The sequence below is a fragment of the Gymnoscopelus microlampas genome, assembly GCF_963454915.1.
Source record: "Gymnoscopelus microlampas genome assembly, chromosome: 11".
In the NCBI taxonomy this organism is placed as follows: domain Eukaryota; kingdom Metazoa; phylum Chordata; class Actinopteri; order Myctophiformes; family Myctophidae; genus Gymnoscopelus; species Gymnoscopelus microlampas.
In genome coordinates, this window is record NC_139948.1 from 11,360,660 (window position 1) to 11,378,402 (window position 17,743).

Consider the following 17,743-nt stretch of genomic DNA (forward strand, 5'->3'; position numbering starts at 1 on the left):
AAACAGAGGCTCAGAACAAGAGAATAATTTATTTGGTTAACGGTCAGTGTGATCATAATTCATAACTAGATACCAAGATGAGTCAAATTCAAGGTCTTCGGGTCCTTGTGAAGCAGTTTCTGTCTGCAGCTGCTGATGAGATCGTGGAAGCTGTTGAAAAAATAATCGCAGGCTACGAGGAAGAAATGTTCCAGTCCAAACGAGAGATCAGTCGACAACGCAAGCATGAGATCAGATCAAATAGAATATCAGGTATGTATGCATATTATTATCTAGCCATGGATCAAACGACGGTCGTCTGTCACGACCGTCATGGATGAACTTCAACCTAGTGTTTGCACTTTCTTTATATATGGCCCGTACATCTACATAAACGTTCGGATTTCAAATATAAAGTGCTTACCTCATGGCCACGGATGTTACAATTATTTACGGGCCCTCAGAAGTACCCGTATCTTCCATATTGTTCAATAAAAAGCATTTTAATCCGATCGGTGGCCATTCAGAGCCATGTATCAGATCTCAGTACGCCTCCCAACCGAAAGGGTCGTGCAGTTGAAAGTATGGAGAAAATATGAAGAAAGTGGCCACCGATCAGAATAAAATGCTTGTTGTTGAACAATGCGGAAGATACGGGTACTTCTGAGAGCCCGTAAATAATTGTAAGTTAATGTAGATGTACGGGCCGTAAATGGAAAACATGCAAACACCAGGTTGAAGTTCATCCTAGTAGCCATGGTTCACATGACGCTTGTATACAAGCGTCATGGTGTCGAGTCCCCCTGGTTTATAGCTGTGTTCGATTTTGTTTACATTGCCAACTCTCACATGTACATAAACGTTCAGATTTAAAATATAAAGTGCTTACCCCCGAGCCACGGATGTTGCAAGGCGACCCGGACCGCCATAAGTACACGTATCTCATTTTAATCCGATCGCCGGCCATTTTCTCCAAATTGTCTCCGATACTTTCAACCATGCGACACTAATGGTTCGGAGGTGTATTGCACTCTGATACATCACCAAAAAACAAAAACAAAAAGAAAGAAAATGACCGGCGATGGGATTAAAATGCTTTTTTATTGAACAATACGGGAGATACGGGTACTTATCGCTGTCCGGGTCGCCTTGTAACATCCGTGGCTCGGGGGTAAGCACTTTATATTTGAAATCTGAACGTTTATGTACATGTGAGAGTTGGCAATGTAAAAAAAAAAACGAACACCGCTATAAACCAGGGGGACGCGGCACCATGACTGTCATGGTATGACAGTCATGTTTCAGGGCTAAAGTTCATCCATGCCTGTCATGATATGACAGTCATGTTTCAGGGCTAATATTATCCAGCTTTGTAAAAACGTAACAAAAAAAACAATCCACCATTGTTTATTTTGGAGAGCGCTCGTTTTAAATCACTCAACGTCCTGCATAGATAATGTGCAAAACATATTTGGAAACAGGTGGTATGCAGGATTGTTTATACTGTATAGTTCTCTCTCCTGATTAAATCAAATTGCTATCCCAACCTGAAAATGTATTTTCTGTTTACTAAAGAGCAGAAGAGACCCCTGTTAATGAACAATTTCACTATAGCAATGATAAGAGGATCTTTTCACAGTTCCACATGCTTCTCTATGCCCAGGATTTGTGCTCATAGGCGGGTTGGAGTTGTGAGGAGGGTCGGTCTCTGGTGGTCGTTGCAGAGACCGACCCTCCTCTCTACTCCTATGAGCACTCATCCAGGGCATGAATTCCTGCCACTTTAAACTGTGCGGAATAATGTCCTTAAAGGATGACTTCACCCATTTTCAACCTATCTTCATATCATTGGTCCTAACTCCTCACTGATGCTCATTATAATGTTACAATTTTTGTATACCACGACTGTTTCTCAGAGGAGGGCTGTGGACAGTTCAGAAACCCGCCTACCAGTGACATCATCAATTGGGCATCCAAGCTAATAGAAACTGCAGGATTTCTATTCCTCAAAAGTTAGCATGCTATAGAAGCCACATTTCTCTCGTTAAAAAATAAAAAATAAAATCTTGTTTGGAAAAACTAAATGATGATGTCACGGGAAGGTGGGTTGGTAAATGGTGAGGACCAGGAATTAATTAAAATTCATGATGAATTAATGTATGAGTTTATCATTAATTCATCATTAATTAAGCGTTAATTACGAGTATGAATTTGCATGCTCAAGTAACGTGTGGCCGTAATCTATTTAACATTTTTTTAACAACAAATATCACTCACAGCAACTTTTTTTGAAGGATTTAATCATTGTAATAAAAATAGAGAATTCACTCAACCTTAAGTAGAGCAGACAAAAATGGGAGAGTTTGTAATATACTTTTATTAACAGAGTGTTGATGAGTTATAATAAATATGATTCTCTTACAGATCGTTTGATAACATGACAGTGTAGTTGAGGTTTTTCAACGAATGAATCTGAAACTTCACTTATGAGCATTGGCATAGACAGGGATTAACCCATTAAGACCTGGGACGCATCTGTCTCACTTTAGATTTCTTTGGCTATTCAAAAATAGCAGATATACAAGCTCATAGCGCGGCACCGAGTGCCGCGCTACGAGCTTGTTTGGTGGTCTTGAAATTAAAATGGTTGAGAATCACTGCTAGAGAGCCGTAAAAACCTTCTCTTATGGGGGTCCCTGGCTTATCTTTTCAAATGGGGGTCCGGTCCAGTTGTAAAAAACTGTTAGGATTTAGACTTTTTTTAAGAATCGCCTCAGGTCTTAATGGGTTAAGTGATCAAGTGGTCATATGCCTCGAGTACCTCTACTATGTAACTAGTCTGTGCATAAGTAAGGGGAAAAAACAGAAGGCATTTCCATAACCGAGGCGTTCCCAAAGCGCCTCCAGACCAGAGATAGACCATTTTCCAATCATTGCTGAATGTTCTCTTCTCCTCTTTTGCTCCTCAGAGGAAGCACAGCTCAACCTCTCTGTGTGGGAGGAGGATTTCCTCACTGAGCAGCAGGAGTGGAATTCCAGTCCGAGGCAGGAGTCCCTGCAGACTGAGAGGAGCCACAAGGAACCTTTGAGCAGCGGTCAGGACAGAAGACCAGAGGACGACACCGCCCATGACACATTCACTCAGTGTGAGAAATATGAGCATGAGATATGCAAAGAAGAAGAAGAACCTCAACCCGTCACTTCAGCTGAGCAGATGCCCATAGAGACTGATGAAGAGGTCCCATCTCCAGGACTCTGTGAGCCTGAGAACGGAGATGACTGGAATGCTACTCAAGACGGAGACGGTGACAGAAGCGAGGAGTGGACGCCGAGCGGACAACATCCCACACTGACTGGTATAAAGACACCACGGACGAAGAAAAGGCAAAGATCCTGTATCATCTGCAAAGTGTGCGGGAAATCTTTTCACTCCGAACTCTCGCTGGTAAAACATCTGGAAAGTCACCCTCAAGATGTCTGCGGGCTGTGTGGGATGCACTTCAACACGGAGGAGGATTTTAAACTTCACCTGAAGACTCACAAGATTGTGAAAGTACTGGTTTGTGATGTTTGTGGGAAATGCTTTGCCAAACCTTTCTATTTGGAGGAACACATGAGGGGCCACGTGGGAGCGAAGGCGAAGCCGTTCAGATGCAAGGAGTGCGGTAGATACTTCAGCCGACACCAGAATATGACGAGACACCTCAGGACCCACTCTGGGGAGAAGTCGTACTCCTGCAACACCTGCAGTAAATGCTTCGGTAGTTATTATTTATTAAAACAACACATGGTGGATCACATTGTAACGTCCAGGATTCTATCCCGGGTCTCCCGCGTGGAAAGCCAACATCTTAACGACTAGTCAAAAGGGGAACTCGCCTTTGGCCAGTGGAGATATTAGGCTTTTTGGTCGTCAGGGAGAAGCCCTGAGCCACTCTGCTACAACATGATGGTGGCCACTCGCTCCTAATTTTCTATTCTCCCAACTTATTTGTCTGGGTTTTTTTAGGGGGATACAATTTGATATGGTTCCTTTGTATTTTAGGGGATACTGAGGGCCATGTTGTGCCTGAGCTTTTTTTCCCGTTTGAGTTTTGTATGTTTATTAAAAAAATAATTAACATGTAGTTTGCAACAAAAAAAAAAAAGCTGCATCTGAAAACTCACAAGAAATGTGTGAAATATGTGTTTTCTTTTGACAGCCACACAAAGATAATGAGACACATGAGGAACCATACAGCTGCCATGTATGTGGCAGCTGTTTTTGTGACAATTCTAATCTCAAAGAGCACACCAGCCCCAGCACTCACACACTGGGCTGAAACCGCACCACTGTGAGATCTGTGGTGAAGGCTTTTACCAGAAATCATCTGTCAGAATGATTTGACTAGTAAATGCACTCAGGCTTCAAGTCGGGCCCAGAGACATAGCATGGTCCCATTCTGAAACATCACAAAAAACTGGGCTGACGGGTCAACCAGGGAGTTGGCAGCTTTGAGCCGTGTCTGATGACACCCCACACGGCCCCTTAAAAATACATTACAAAAACCAGAAGTGTGTGTGACCGCTGGAGGTCGACCACCAAACTGCGCGTCATTGTCCCATGACAATATTTGCTCAATGTTTTGTGATACATGAATCTGTTAGGATTTTGTGACAGTCAACATTTGGCTACGTGGTGTGAAAAGTAAAATAAGTTCTTCCTCACCTCATGACAAACCTTTTCTGCCAAGTGCAAATCTGTTCCTAACATGTGTAGATAAGATGTGCTGATAGACTGATAAATGGAATGGGGTGAAAACACGTCCTCCTCCAGTGGCAGTGACATCTGGTCAATAACTGTTTGAAACTCTACTTACAAGTTTGACATGCTTTTAAAAAAATTGAGTTCCTTTTGCCATTTTTGTGTAATGCTGTTAATATAGTCAGGCTTGCCTTTTTACCCACGTCAGAGCTTCATGGACACAAGAACCAGTTTCGACCAGATTGTATGACATCACAGTCCATGGACCCCTCACAATCTGATTGCTATCTGATGCGCTGTCCGTCTTGTACCAAATGACCTCATGTCCATGATGACATTACCTAAAAACTGCACTGTTGCTTTGTGAAACATTAAGATATGAAGATATGTTTTTGACAAGTCATGAGTCATGACATGTACACGTGTACCCACCAACTGGCCACTGGAACTGAAATCTGATGACGCTATGAAGTGGGAGTTTCTCCAAGATAACATTGGGCTATAACCACCTGTATTTCCTGTGAAAGAATATTCTCATAGAATAAACCACTGGATTGATTGATTTTCGATGGTGTTTTCCTCCTCATTTGGCGTCCACGTTCTTCATTTTTACTATTTAAAATTTGATCTTTGCTTACAATATCTTTTAGATCTATCAGTGGGGATTTGTGAAGTGCGTGTATCAATTTATTATTAGTTTATTTGTAATAAGTTATGTAATTCCTCAAGGAAACTGTGGATGGCAGCAACACGCTGTTAGTTGTAGTGCTCTCATCATTACTCTGATATAACACTTTATAAGTCACAATAAGTAAAGTACATTTACTGAATGCAAGAGAAAGGAGGTAGGTTCACCCGGGGACTACTTGTTCCCAGTGGTGTAAAGTAACTAAGTACATGTACTCAAGTGCTGTACTTAAGTACAATTTTGAGGCATTTTTACTTCAATTGAGTATTTCCATTTTGCAATACTTTTACATTTTATACATTTGAAAACTTGTGAAATAGCACATTCTGCATAATGAGTACTTTTACTTTTGTACTTCACGTACATTTTGATAACAATACTTTTGTACTTTTACTTAAGTCAATTTTGAATTCCGGACTTTTACTTGCAGCAGGGTATTTCTACATTACAGTATTTATACTTGTACTCAAGTAAAAGATTTGAGTACTTTTTCCACCACTGTCTGACTGTTTGCTTGGCTTTACATACAGGCAAACATATGGCTTTGCTCTCTTGGGTATTAGTGCGTCACAGCCAGCACGCATGGTCTGTGTCGCTGTCCATGGGCAATGGTGCTGAACCATTCACTAATCCAGTGGTTCTGAAACTTTTTCATGTCAAGGACCCCCAAATTCACCCTTCTTACCCCGCGGACATAAGAGAAGGTTTTTACGGCTCTCTAGCAGTGATTCTCAACCATTTTAATTTCAAGGACCACCAGTTTTACATGCATTAGGCTACGGATCCCCATTTAATGGCATTTATATCTCTGGGACCCCAATTCATGTTGTAAAACCAATGTTAATTTAACTCTGAGAGTGTACAAATGGAACCATTTGGGGTCCATTTGGTTCCATTTGTACACTCAGAGTTACAGACCCATAAGGGTCCATTTGGTTCCTAACTATCCATCATTTAGCTGGGGACCCCCTGGAACTCCCTCAAGGACCCCTGGGGGTCCCCGGACCCCACTTTGAGAACCAATCGCACTAATCGATGCATGACGACGTGCTTCCTTTCCTTATCCATCCATTGATATCACGATTGCAGACCTTTTTTCTTTTTGTGTCTTTCAGAATAAGCTCCTCTTGCGGCTTGCTTGGCTTATGATAGTCTGCACCTATATTTTAGTGAATTTTAGATCAACGCGTTACCACCGCGCTCTGACTACTCCTCCTCTTTTGTAGCCCACTTTTACTCAACTTCTACTAAATGTATTTTGCGCAACATAGCATAGCCTAGGACCGCAACGGTCGTCTGTCACGACAGTCATGGATGAACTTCAACCTGGTCTTTGCACTTTCTCCATTTACGACCCGTACATCTACATAAACGTTCAGATTTCAAATTTAAAGTTCTTAGCCTATGGCCACTGATGTTACAATTATGTACGGGCCCTCAAATGTACTCGTATCTTCCGTATTGTTCAATAAAAAGCATTTTCATTCGATTGGTGGCCATTTTCTCATAGAGTTATAATGTATTAGAGTGCAGTACACCTCCCAACCAATAGGGTCGCGTAGATGAAAGCATATGGAGGAAATACGAAAGAAATGGCCACCGATTTGATATTGGATTAAAATACTTTTTATTGAACAATACCTAATATATGGGTACTTTTGAGGGCCCGAACATAATTGTAACATTGTGGCCATAAGGTAAGCACTTTATATTTGAAATTCGAACGTGTATGTAGATGTACGGGCCGTAAATAGAGAAAGTGCAAACATCAGGTTGAAGTTCATGCATGACTGTCATGATGTGACAGTCATGTTTCAGGGCTACCTGGAAGTGCAACTCTAGGACAGCGGAAGTAAACACAGACTCGCCCAGTGTAGTTTGACATCATCACAAGTGTTTGTGATCAGAACAAGAGAATCATTGCTTCGATAAACAATCAATGTGATCAGAGCCGTTTAACTAGATACCAAGAAAGATGAGTAAAATTCAAGGTCTGCGGGTCCTTGTGAAGCAGTTTCTGTCTGCAGCTGCTGATGAGATCGTGGAAGCTGTTGAGAAGATGATCTCAGGATACGAGGAAGAAATGTTCCAGTCCAAACGAGAGATCAGTCGACAACGCAAGATGCTCGATGCGCTTATAAAACCCGAGATCAGGTTAAATAGAATCAGAGGTATGTGATACAATGTCGATCGATGTTCTTATAAAACCACAGCTCAATAGCAGGTGTGTGTGGTTGACTCGGTGACATATCGCCTCAGTCTAGCCTGCAGAACCAACCAACACAACACAAGCAGCCTAATGTGAAACGCCCTGTTCTGATCAAAACGTTTATTGAAATTCAGGATGATGTGTACGGTGTCACATGACGATGTAAACACTGTCTAATGTTGTTCGTTCTAGTGGGATTTATTAAGTGATCTGCCGTGTAACCTCATCTACAGTATGTGAGGCCAGGGATGTTTATATCCTGGAAAAGCCTGATCATAGACCAAAAATCATAGACATGGTTCATTGATTCTCACTCTCAGCCTTTTTTTCTTCTTTTTTTGTTGGACCTCCAATCTAAGAAAAGTGAAGGTCTGTCATTTAGCTCCAGAATTCCTTGCAGTCTATGCATGGTAGGTACGTACAGCAGGGGTCTTCAACAGGGGGTCCGGGACCCCTAGGGGGTCCTCAGAGCTACTATACGGGGTCCGCCAAATCTTTGTGTGATAGGATTTCGTTTTTTTTACATTAACCCCTTGAACCCTAGAATTCCTTTTCTGAGGGGAACATTAGCCGAAAATAGCAGATCTACAAGCTCTCAACGCCTCGCGCTGCGAGGCGTTGAGAGCTTGTAGATCTGCTATTTTTGGCAAAGAGGCTATAGGTGTAGAGGAAAAAAAGAGCAGACCAAGTAGAAAAAAACTTTAATCTGACACACAATTTTATACAATTTAGAGTAGGGGGTCCCTGCTTCATCTCTCTCTCAGCTAGGGGGTCCTTGGCTGAAAACGTTGAAGACCCCTGATGTACAGTACTAGAAGTTCGGGCCGCTATGCGGCCCGAACGTCTAGCGTGACGCGTCGTTCACTTTGCAGTGCCACCTTACAGGCACCTCACAGTGTGAGAGAGAGTTTTGTGCTCTCCTAAATCCATGGCAGGCTTTGAAAGTACCCACTTCAGAAAGAGGTGACGTGCATCACCTCTCCAATGACCAAAACCCACTTTGTGATTACTCAGACCTGGTATGGCAGACCTGTGGGGAGTGTGCAGTGGTGTACAATGTGAAAAGATAGTTGAAATCGCAGGAGATGAAGTTAGCAGTTTATTTGTGTAAAGGGTGGATAAGAATGAAATGGTGTGAAAGACAGTGGCGACGTCGTCAGGTCCACAGGTTGTCATGGCAGAGCCTGCAGAATGGGAGAAAAGGAGAAGGCAGGAATCACCTAAGTAGTTATGATGAATGGGCCTAGTTTATAAGTATGATTATGAGCATTTATGACTCTTTCTATGGTTATAGATTATTACTATTTATCACTATGGAAGCCGTCGAACTGGTGCGATCTGACGGCATCCTAGAATTTATAGGTAGGATGTGATGTCATGCTGTTGTGAGATTACGTCACACTGGCGTTGTGTCCATATTCGGGACGACCGTCTCATCGTCATCGTCGTCTTGGTAACAGGTTGGTTTGTTGTGATGATGTAGTGTAAAGTTTAGGTAGGATGTGATGTCATGCTGTCGTGAGATTACGTCACACTGGCGTTGTGTCCATATTCGGGACGACCGTCTCATCGTCATCGTCGTCTTGGTAACAGGTTGGTTTGTTGTGATGACATACTGACATGCAATCTGGCAAGAGTGATGCAACGTACATACAACGTACATACTGACAACCGACATGGCGCAGGATTCAAATTGTAAGGTAGATAAGACAACAGTGGCAACAATACTGTGACCAAAATAGCCATTCTTGTTCTCTAGTTCAGGGGTCTTCAACGTTTTTCAGGCCAAGGACCCCTTAGCTGAGAGAGAGATGAAGCAGGGACCCCCTCTACATATTGTACAAAATTGTGTTGCAGATTAAACTTTTTAATATATTTCATAGGTCGTTTCATAGCACTATCATCAATGTTGGATTGATGTTAATGTGTATTTTCAGACATTTCAACCACTTAAAACACCATTACTTAGTAAACTTGACCTTTCACTCTACACTTGGCCTGCTCTTTTTTCCCTCTACACCAAACGTCTTTGCCAAAAATAGCCGATCCACAAGCTCACAACACCTCGCAGCGCGAGCTTGTAGATCGGCTATTTGTGGCTGAAGTTCCCCTCAGAATAGGGATGCTAGGGGTTCAAGTGGTAAATGTAAGAAAATTATCCTATCACACAAAGATTTGGTGGCCCCCCTGTAGTAATTCTGAGGACCCCTTAGGGGTCCCGGACCCCCTGTTGAAGACCCCTGCTTTAGGGACCAGTCGAAATTTACAGAAGGGGGTCCCTGGAGGAAAATAGGGGAGGGTCATGCCTTTCTAATTGTAGTACAAGGGAGGGTCAGCTAATTTTACTTTGAATCCAAGGGAGGGTCATGCAATTTTGAATTGATAAAATAGTCAACTTTTTATATACCTTTTTAGTACACCAGAACAGTGGTCAATGGCCCCTCTATTTCAAATGATACAAAGGATTCAAATACAGTAACACCTTGGTCTATTTAGAATCAGTGACGGTCGTTAACAAGCCATCAACGCACAGCAAGTGTGAACGACCCAGTCAAATCTATTCAGAGTCTTAATGATGGTGGTTGAACAATTAAGCAACACTTCAACAGGTGTTAGGCATATTAGGGAGATGCATTATCCCAATTTCCAACACAGAGATATCCTCTTTTAAGTGTGTTTTTGTTACTCATAGAATTACATACACCGGGTAGGTTACAATGACCAATTTATAACTGGATATTCATAATACAACGTCTACTAAACTGGAAGACTCATAAAGTACTAAGCTTGTTTAAAATGAGATCCACATGCACACAAATCATGATGACATATAAGAGACAGACAGATATATTATACACACTACTATACAGAACGTCATACAGTATGAAGAGTGAAAACTATGTACAAGAGAAGAAAAAATCAGGGAGGTGGGGGGGGGGGGTTAAGACTTAGACAGGGGCCATTTTCGAATTGCAAAAGTAGGCTACAAGCAAGCACATGCGATTGATATGGGCACATTTCCTACTAATGATGACTCAACCATAAACTGGTACAGTTTCCCTTGAAATTCTAACTCCCATTTCTGTGGAAGTTCTTGACATCCGAGTTCCAAGTAACTGACAACATTGATGCGTCTTAACGCATCAATGCAACCTGAGACAGGCTTTATTTGAGCCTGTAACTAAATACAGGCTCAAATAAAAGCCTGTATTTACCTTGATGTACTAAAACCTCCCTTAAAGTCATCCTTGAGTTGAAGTTCCTTTCTGTTGTCATGCACATTAACAGTATCCACCATCGATAAAATACAATATAATACAAATCTTCACTTTCCTACATTACTAAATGCATGGTCAGGGACCACATGCAATACATCCACGGACCAACAGTTGAAAACCCATGATGTAGGCAACAGTGTAGTCACCGTAGTTTATAATTATGGGATTCAATGGGTTTCCCACATGTACGTTTAGAACACTGTCCATTCTGCTACCACAACAGACACTACACTGTGCATTTAGCAAGACTGACTACAGTAATGTTCTTATCAATGTGGAAAGCAAAACATCGGACACATTATCAGTTTTAAATGTCATGTTGTTGAATTTGATGGGGAGGGTTAGGGGTGTCAAGATAACACTAATTTCACGACACATACATGATGTTGGGCATATGATATCGATATGATACATTATTAATGTTCTTTTCTCATGTATCATCAACATTGGCCATCATCTTTAGTTTAAAATAACAATTATAAAGCACTTGTACACACAAATAAATACATGTATGCAAGCTTAAGGGAGAAGTGAAGTTCTCACTAACTATAAACCCATTGTTTCAGAGGACAGATAGGCACTAATATAACAAATATAATATAATATAATATAACACTGCATAACTATAAATTCCACAAACCTCATATTTTTGTCATCTGGACTTTACGAACCAAGTGCAGACTAGCTATTTACAACAGCTAAAAAAAAATCTATAATACCAGATACAGTATAATACCATGTAAACAATCTTAGATTAGATGTACTCTAGGCCTATTTGAGAGTGCAGAGGCATAACTGCTTTGACGCATGTCACATTAACGAGCGTTAACGAGCATCACTGACACACAATTAACACCTCCCCTCTGCAGTGCTTTAAACTGAAAGTGACTGGAGTCTGTTTCATTCTCTCCAAAATATCTTGAATATGATGGAAGACATGATTCATAATACTGTGATTATGATAAGCTTCACATTTCGTATCATACACCATAGAACACCTATAACTTTCACCGGCAAAAAAAATAAAGAAAAGAAAAATAATTTAAAAAATATTATGATACAGTATGACATATTGACAATACCTATCGTCACATTTTAATACCGCGATAGGCTATATCGTTGGACAATATATCGTATATAACTCCAATAGGCGGGGAGGGTTAGTCTTTTTTTTTTAATCACTTGGGTAGGGTCATTGATTTTTTTTTTAGTCAAAGGGAGGGTCATGGCATTTTAGATCAGGGCACATACATTTTCTCCAGGGGTACCCTTCTTTAAAAATCGACCTGTCCCTTTGTTGTATTAACGTGTACATTTAACAATGGTGATGCTTAACTATCAGTCATTTAACTGGGGCCCAACTGGAACCCCCTCAAGAACCACTGGGGGTCCCCAGGAGAACCACACAAACATAGACCATTGACCCAAAACAATAGATTGGTTGTGAACCAGCCAACTAAGCCAACCATACACAGCGTGAATATTAGTGATGTGCGGGTCGGGTTTTTTCATGACCCGCCCCGCCCGCCCCAACCCGCCACGGAACCCAACCCGCCCCGCGAACCCATATATAAATCTATGGCTCAACCTGCCCCGCGACCCGCGGTGGGAATATATATATATATATTATATAGCGCTCTTTTAAGTACCCAAAGTCGCTTTAAATGTCTACAGTAGCACAACATTGTCATGGGCTAAATAAACAAGCATGTTGTTCAAAATAGGGACCCGCGGGTTACGGGTCGGCCCGCTCATCACTAGTGACTATAGTATCCCATAGCCCAGATGAACGTTCTAGATCCTATGGTATCTTGAATCTTTCTCCCTCTGCTTCGGTAACACACACACACACACACACACACACACACACACACACACACACACACACACACACACACACACACACACACACACACACACACACAGAGCTGTTTTTAGTGTTTTTAGCTATATTTTATGTACTTTGACTCCCCTTCTTTTCTATTTTCTATTCTAATTATTTTACTTATTTTTAACTGCAACACTGACGAGCCTGCACCAACATGACTTTAACCCACTTGTAAACGCGATGTGACAATAAAGATTGATTGACACTGATGTTGTTCCCTTCTCCTTTCCTGCTCCTCAGACGAACCACAGCTCATGCTCTGGGAGGAAATCTTCGCTGAGCAGCAGGAGTGGAACTCCAGTCCGAGGCCGAAGAACCCAGAGTCCCTGCAGACTGAGAGGAGCCACAAGGAACCTTTGAGCAGCAGCCAGGACAGAAGACCAGAGGAGGACACCATCCGTGACACATTAACTCCTCAGTGTGAGACAAATGAACATGAAATAGACAAAGTAGAGGAAGAACCTCTACCTGTCACTTCAGCTGAGCAGATTACCATGGAGGCTGATGAAGAGGTCCCATCTCCAGGACTCTCTGAGGCTGAGACCATAAATGGAGATGACGATGAGGATTGGAGGCTGAGCGATACGACTACTCCGGACGAAGACAGTGACGGAGATGAAGAGTGGAGGAAACATGGACAATATCGCAAGCTGACTGCAAAGACACCACGGAAAAAGAAAAAGCAAAGATCTGGCATAATTTGCAAAGTGTGTGGGAAGTCTTTTCATGCCAAAGCCTCACTGGTGAATCATCTGGAAAGTCACCCTAAAGATGTCTGCGGGCTGTGTGGGAGGCACTTTGATACTGAGGAGGATTTTAAACTTCACCTGACAACTCATGAGAATGTCAAAGCAGAGGTTTGTGATTTTTGTGGGAAATGCTTTGTAAGTTCTAGCGCTTTGGAGACGCACATGAGGATCCACACGGGAGAGAAACCGTTCAATTGCAGTGAATGTGGTAAATCCTTCAACTGTCGCCAAAATATGACACGGCACCTCAGGGTGCACACCGGGGAGAAGCCATACACTTGCATCAATTGCAGCAAATGCTTCAGTGACTACACTACACTAAAACGACACGTGCAGACTCATTTTCAACACAAAACACTCTCCGTAACCGCTCCTGCGTTTGACGATGGGGATGGCAATGCAGACGCTAAGGACAGCACAGCGCAGACGTCAAAAAAGCAGCTGTTGCGAGCCATATGCAAAGTGTGCGGGAAAGATTTCCACAAAATAACGCCCCTTGTGAACCACGCCAAAACTCACACTGAGGACCTCTGTGGGGTCTGCGGCACGCAGTGTGACTCGGAGGAAAGTTTGAAGCTTCATCTGCAAACTCACGAGAACGGAAAAGTGTGTGAAATTTGTGGAAAGTGTTTCGAAGGCCACGGGAACCTAGAAGTGCACATGAGGATCCACACCGGAGAGAAGCCGTTCAGCTGCAGCATGTGTGGTAAATCCTTCAATTGTCGGCAAAATATGACGAGACACCTCATGATCCACACGGGGGAGAAGCCGTACTCTTGCACCACCTGCAGCAAATGCTTCAATGACTACTCTACATTAAAACGGCACATGAGGACTCATTTACAAGGCAAAGCACGCTCTGTAAACACTTCCGCAGCTGACGACGGGGATGGTAAGCAACAGGTACGGGACGTGTGCAAAGTGTGCGGGAAGGATTTTCACTCCATGGTGTCCCTCGTGAATCACGCCAAAACGCACACCGAGGACCTCTGTGGGGTCTGCGGGACGCGATGCGAGTCGGGGGAAAGCTTGAAGCTTCACCTGAAAACTCACAAGAACCGAAATCTGTGCGAAATTTGTGGCAAGTGTTTTGAGAGCAACGCAAGTCTAGAAATGCACAAGCGGATCCACACGGGAGAGAAGCCGTTCAGCTGCAGCGAGTGTGGCAAATCCTTCAACTTTCGCCACAACATGATCAGACACAAGAGGACGCACACGGGGGAGAAGCCCTACCTCTGCAACGTATGCGGCAGGTGTTTCTGTGACCATACGACGCTCAAACACCACACCAGCACTCACACTGGGCTGAAACCGCACCGCTGCGAGATCTGCGGCAAAGGCTTCCACCGGAAAACATACGTAAGAATTCACATGAAGAGTCACACAAATAAATTAGGAAATGCGCTCAGCGGAGCGCAGACCTCCACTAACAAGACGGCTTGTCCATAAAGGGTTGGGGTGCCATGCACACACACTGCCACGTCCCGATGGGCCCGAGGGAGTGGGGATGGTTGGGGGTCGACCAGCAGGTCAGCAGCGCAGAGCCAAGTCTGATGACACCCCACACGGCCCCCTTTACCCTTTAAGACCTGAGGCCGCTTCTAAACATTTTCTAAATCCTAACAGTTTTTCGGAAAGAAATATTAAAAAATAATTTTCACGATTTTTCTAAAATAGCAGATCTACAAGCTCATAGCGCGGCACTCGGTGCCGCGCTATGAGCTTGTATATCTGCTATTTTTGAATAGCCAAAGAAATCTAAAGTGACACAGATGCGTTCCAGGTCTTAATGGGTTAAAATGCATTACAAATACCAGAAGTGGGTGTGACCGGCGGTCGACCTCACAACCTGTGTGAAAAGATAAATCAGTTCTTCGTTGCGCCATGACAAATGTTTCCTTGGTGTGAAAAATGTGAATCGGATCTCCCTTGCCCCATGGCAAACCTTTCCCCAACATCCAAATCTGTTCATTATGTTTGTAGATATGCTGCTAAAAGACATAAAAAACCCTGTCCACCTGGCAGTGACATTTGGTCAAACAAGGTTTTGAACTGTGCACAGAAGGCTTTCATGTTTTTTTTTTTTTTTTAAGTATGTGCCTGTAAACTGCAGTGCCCCCCCTCACATATTATACTGCTCCAATGTCATATGCTTATGTGGACTGGTATATTTTGAAAAGACCACAAGACATTTAAAAACTTGAATAGGCTCTATTCTCAGCAGCCATATTATCACTTCCTTCACAGGTGTTACCAATGATACTAATGAAGGCTCTGTTCCATTTAGTCTAGCACAGTGGTTTCCACGACCCCCATAACTCTGAGAGTGTACAAATGGAACCAAATGGACCCTTACGGGTCCATTTGCTTCCATTTGTACACTAAGGGTCCATTTGGTTCCATTTGTACACTCTCAGAGTTACACACCTGTAAGGGGCCATTTGGAAGCCCATTAGGGTCCCTGGACCCCAACTGTAGACCCACTGGTGTAACAGAGTGTTTCCAGTGAGCCAACATGCACAATATCAGCACCCTGACTGAGCACGCCTTCATTAGTATCATTGGTAACACCTGTGAATGTCTTCATAATATGGCTGCTGTGAATAGAGCCTATCGCTGAACACCGCTGTGCTATCAGAAGCAAGGTAACATCTTGTCCTTTGGCTGTACGATTTTCCAGGGCAAAACAATATGTCCACCGCCACTCTCAGACAATGTCGGAATTGAATGAATAACATTTCCACACAGAGTGGGAGACAAACTCTATGCTCCTAAAACGCAAACTCTTGTGGGTACATATACACATAAAGGTTTGGTTCTTCAGTAGTTCTTTAGTGCTGTGGTTCTCTAAGTTGACTCCAGCAAAATTAGTTAACCTTTAAGGCCTGAGGTTCCCATTCTGACTAAATGTTTTCAGAAACAACGTATACGTTTTTTTTTTCAGAAAAAAATGATGTTGCTATAATATCAGTGGTGCTCCAACTTTTTCATGATTGTCAAGGACCTCCAAAATGATATGTCATTTGCCTGCGGACCCCCATCTGAAAATATTTTGTGTCAGGGACCCCCAGAAGCAAAGATTGGAGTTACAAATGTTCGCTTTAAAAATAATGTATATTCAAAGATTTCCGCACATTTTCACGATTTTTCAAAAATAGCAGATCTACAAGCTCATAGCGCGGCACTCGGTGCCACGCTATGAGCTTGTATATCTGCTATTTTTGAATAGCCAAAGTATAAAATAATGGTTTAAGTGGTTACACAGATGCGTTCCCGATTTTAATGGGTTAATACAGCATCAAAATCTTTACTTGCTCTTCAGCGTAGTTTAGGCACCTCTAATGGTCCGGCCTGTATATAGCTCTGTTTGACAAAGGTGCTATATACCACCAAAATACTGTAGGTCACCCTGTGATTATGAGCCAAAGAACCACTTTTAGTGCAAATAAGCACTATTTTTGTTTAATCTGTACAACTTCACATTGGGCACTTTGAGCCCTAAATGCCATAATCATTCTGATATTGGACAATTCCTGTGAATGAATAACCTTTGTCATGTCTCTAATATTAACACTGCTGTTCTATATTTTATAGGTTGCCTTCTTTATTTTCTTCTTTGCATACAGTGTTACATTTTCCTTTTGTCAACATAGTAGACTTTTATAAGTAGACAGAGGTGCCTGTAATAGGTCGTATATACTGTATATGACAGCTATCTAGCTATCTAGAGTCTGTTGGGGAGTAGTAACTTTTGGAGGATGTACCTTTTATAATATATATATGTTATGATGAATATGAACTTGTGCCTGTGTTAAATATGAGATGCATTGTTTGCTATAATTTGACTAATGACGATGAAGATGTATTATATCACAATGTTATATCATGTGGTTTTGTAATGGGGACTGTGTGTTTTCAGATGGTGCCTGTATGTCTGTAGAGCCTTGTTGTAAAGCCAGACCGATGGCAGATCTTAGAGCCTGATGCTGATCCAGATTTTTAACCTATTCAATTCGGGAACGCATCTGTGTCATTTTAGATTTATTTGGCTTTTCAAAAATTGCAGATATACAAGCTCATAGCGCAGCACCGAGTGCCGCGCTATGAGCTTGTAGATCTGCTATTTTTTGAAAAGTCGTGAACATTTTTGCAAATCTATGAATATGTACTTTTTAAAGCGGACATTTGTAACTCAAATCTTTGCTTCT

At 42.3% G+C, this 17,743-nt stretch overlaps 2 protein-coding genes across 2 annotated transcripts; both read left to right on the forward strand.

Annotated features, from left to right (window-relative positions):
* Window positions 1–5,177, forward strand: LOC311055854 (uncharacterized protein). The gene is made up of 2 exons (XM_084072121.1): window positions 1–252; window positions 2,949–5,177. The coding sequence occupies exons 1-2, from the start codon at window positions 78–80 to the stop codon at window positions 3,839–3,841; spliced, it is 1,068 nt and encodes a 355-aa protein (XP_083928247.1). The 5' UTR covers window positions 1–77; the 3' UTR covers window positions 3,842–5,177.
* A 2,151-nt stretch (window positions 5,178–7,328) lies between these two features.
* On the forward strand, window positions 7,329–15,145 carry LOC311055295 (uncharacterized protein). Its single transcript, XM_084071427.1, has 2 exons — window positions 7,329–7,582; window positions 13,027–15,145. The coding sequence occupies exons 1-2, from the start codon at window positions 7,387–7,389 to the stop codon at window positions 14,982–14,984; spliced, it is 2,154 nt and encodes a 717-aa protein (XP_083927553.1). The 5' UTR covers window positions 7,329–7,386; the 3' UTR covers window positions 14,985–15,145.
* Window positions 15,146–17,743: the final 2,598 nt, after the last annotated feature.

Bases quoted from the DNA above. Each gene is read 5' to 3' on its own strand.
- LOC311055295 (XM_084071427.1), top strand. From the start codon at position 7,387: ATGAGTAAAATTCAAGGTCTGCGGGTCCTTGTGAAGCAGTTTCTGTCT. The intron at 7,583-13,026 runs GTATGTGATACA...CCTGCTCCTCAG, and splicing joins CAGGTTAAATAGAATCAGAG to ACGAACCACAGCTCATGCTC.
- LOC311055854 (XM_084072121.1), top strand. From the start codon at position 78: ATGAGTCAAATTCAAGGTCTTCGGGTCCTTGTGAAGCAGTTTCTGTCT. The intron at 253-2,948 runs GTATGTATGCAT...TTTGCTCCTCAG, and splicing joins CAGATCAAATAGAATATCAG to AGGAAGCACAGCTCAACCTC.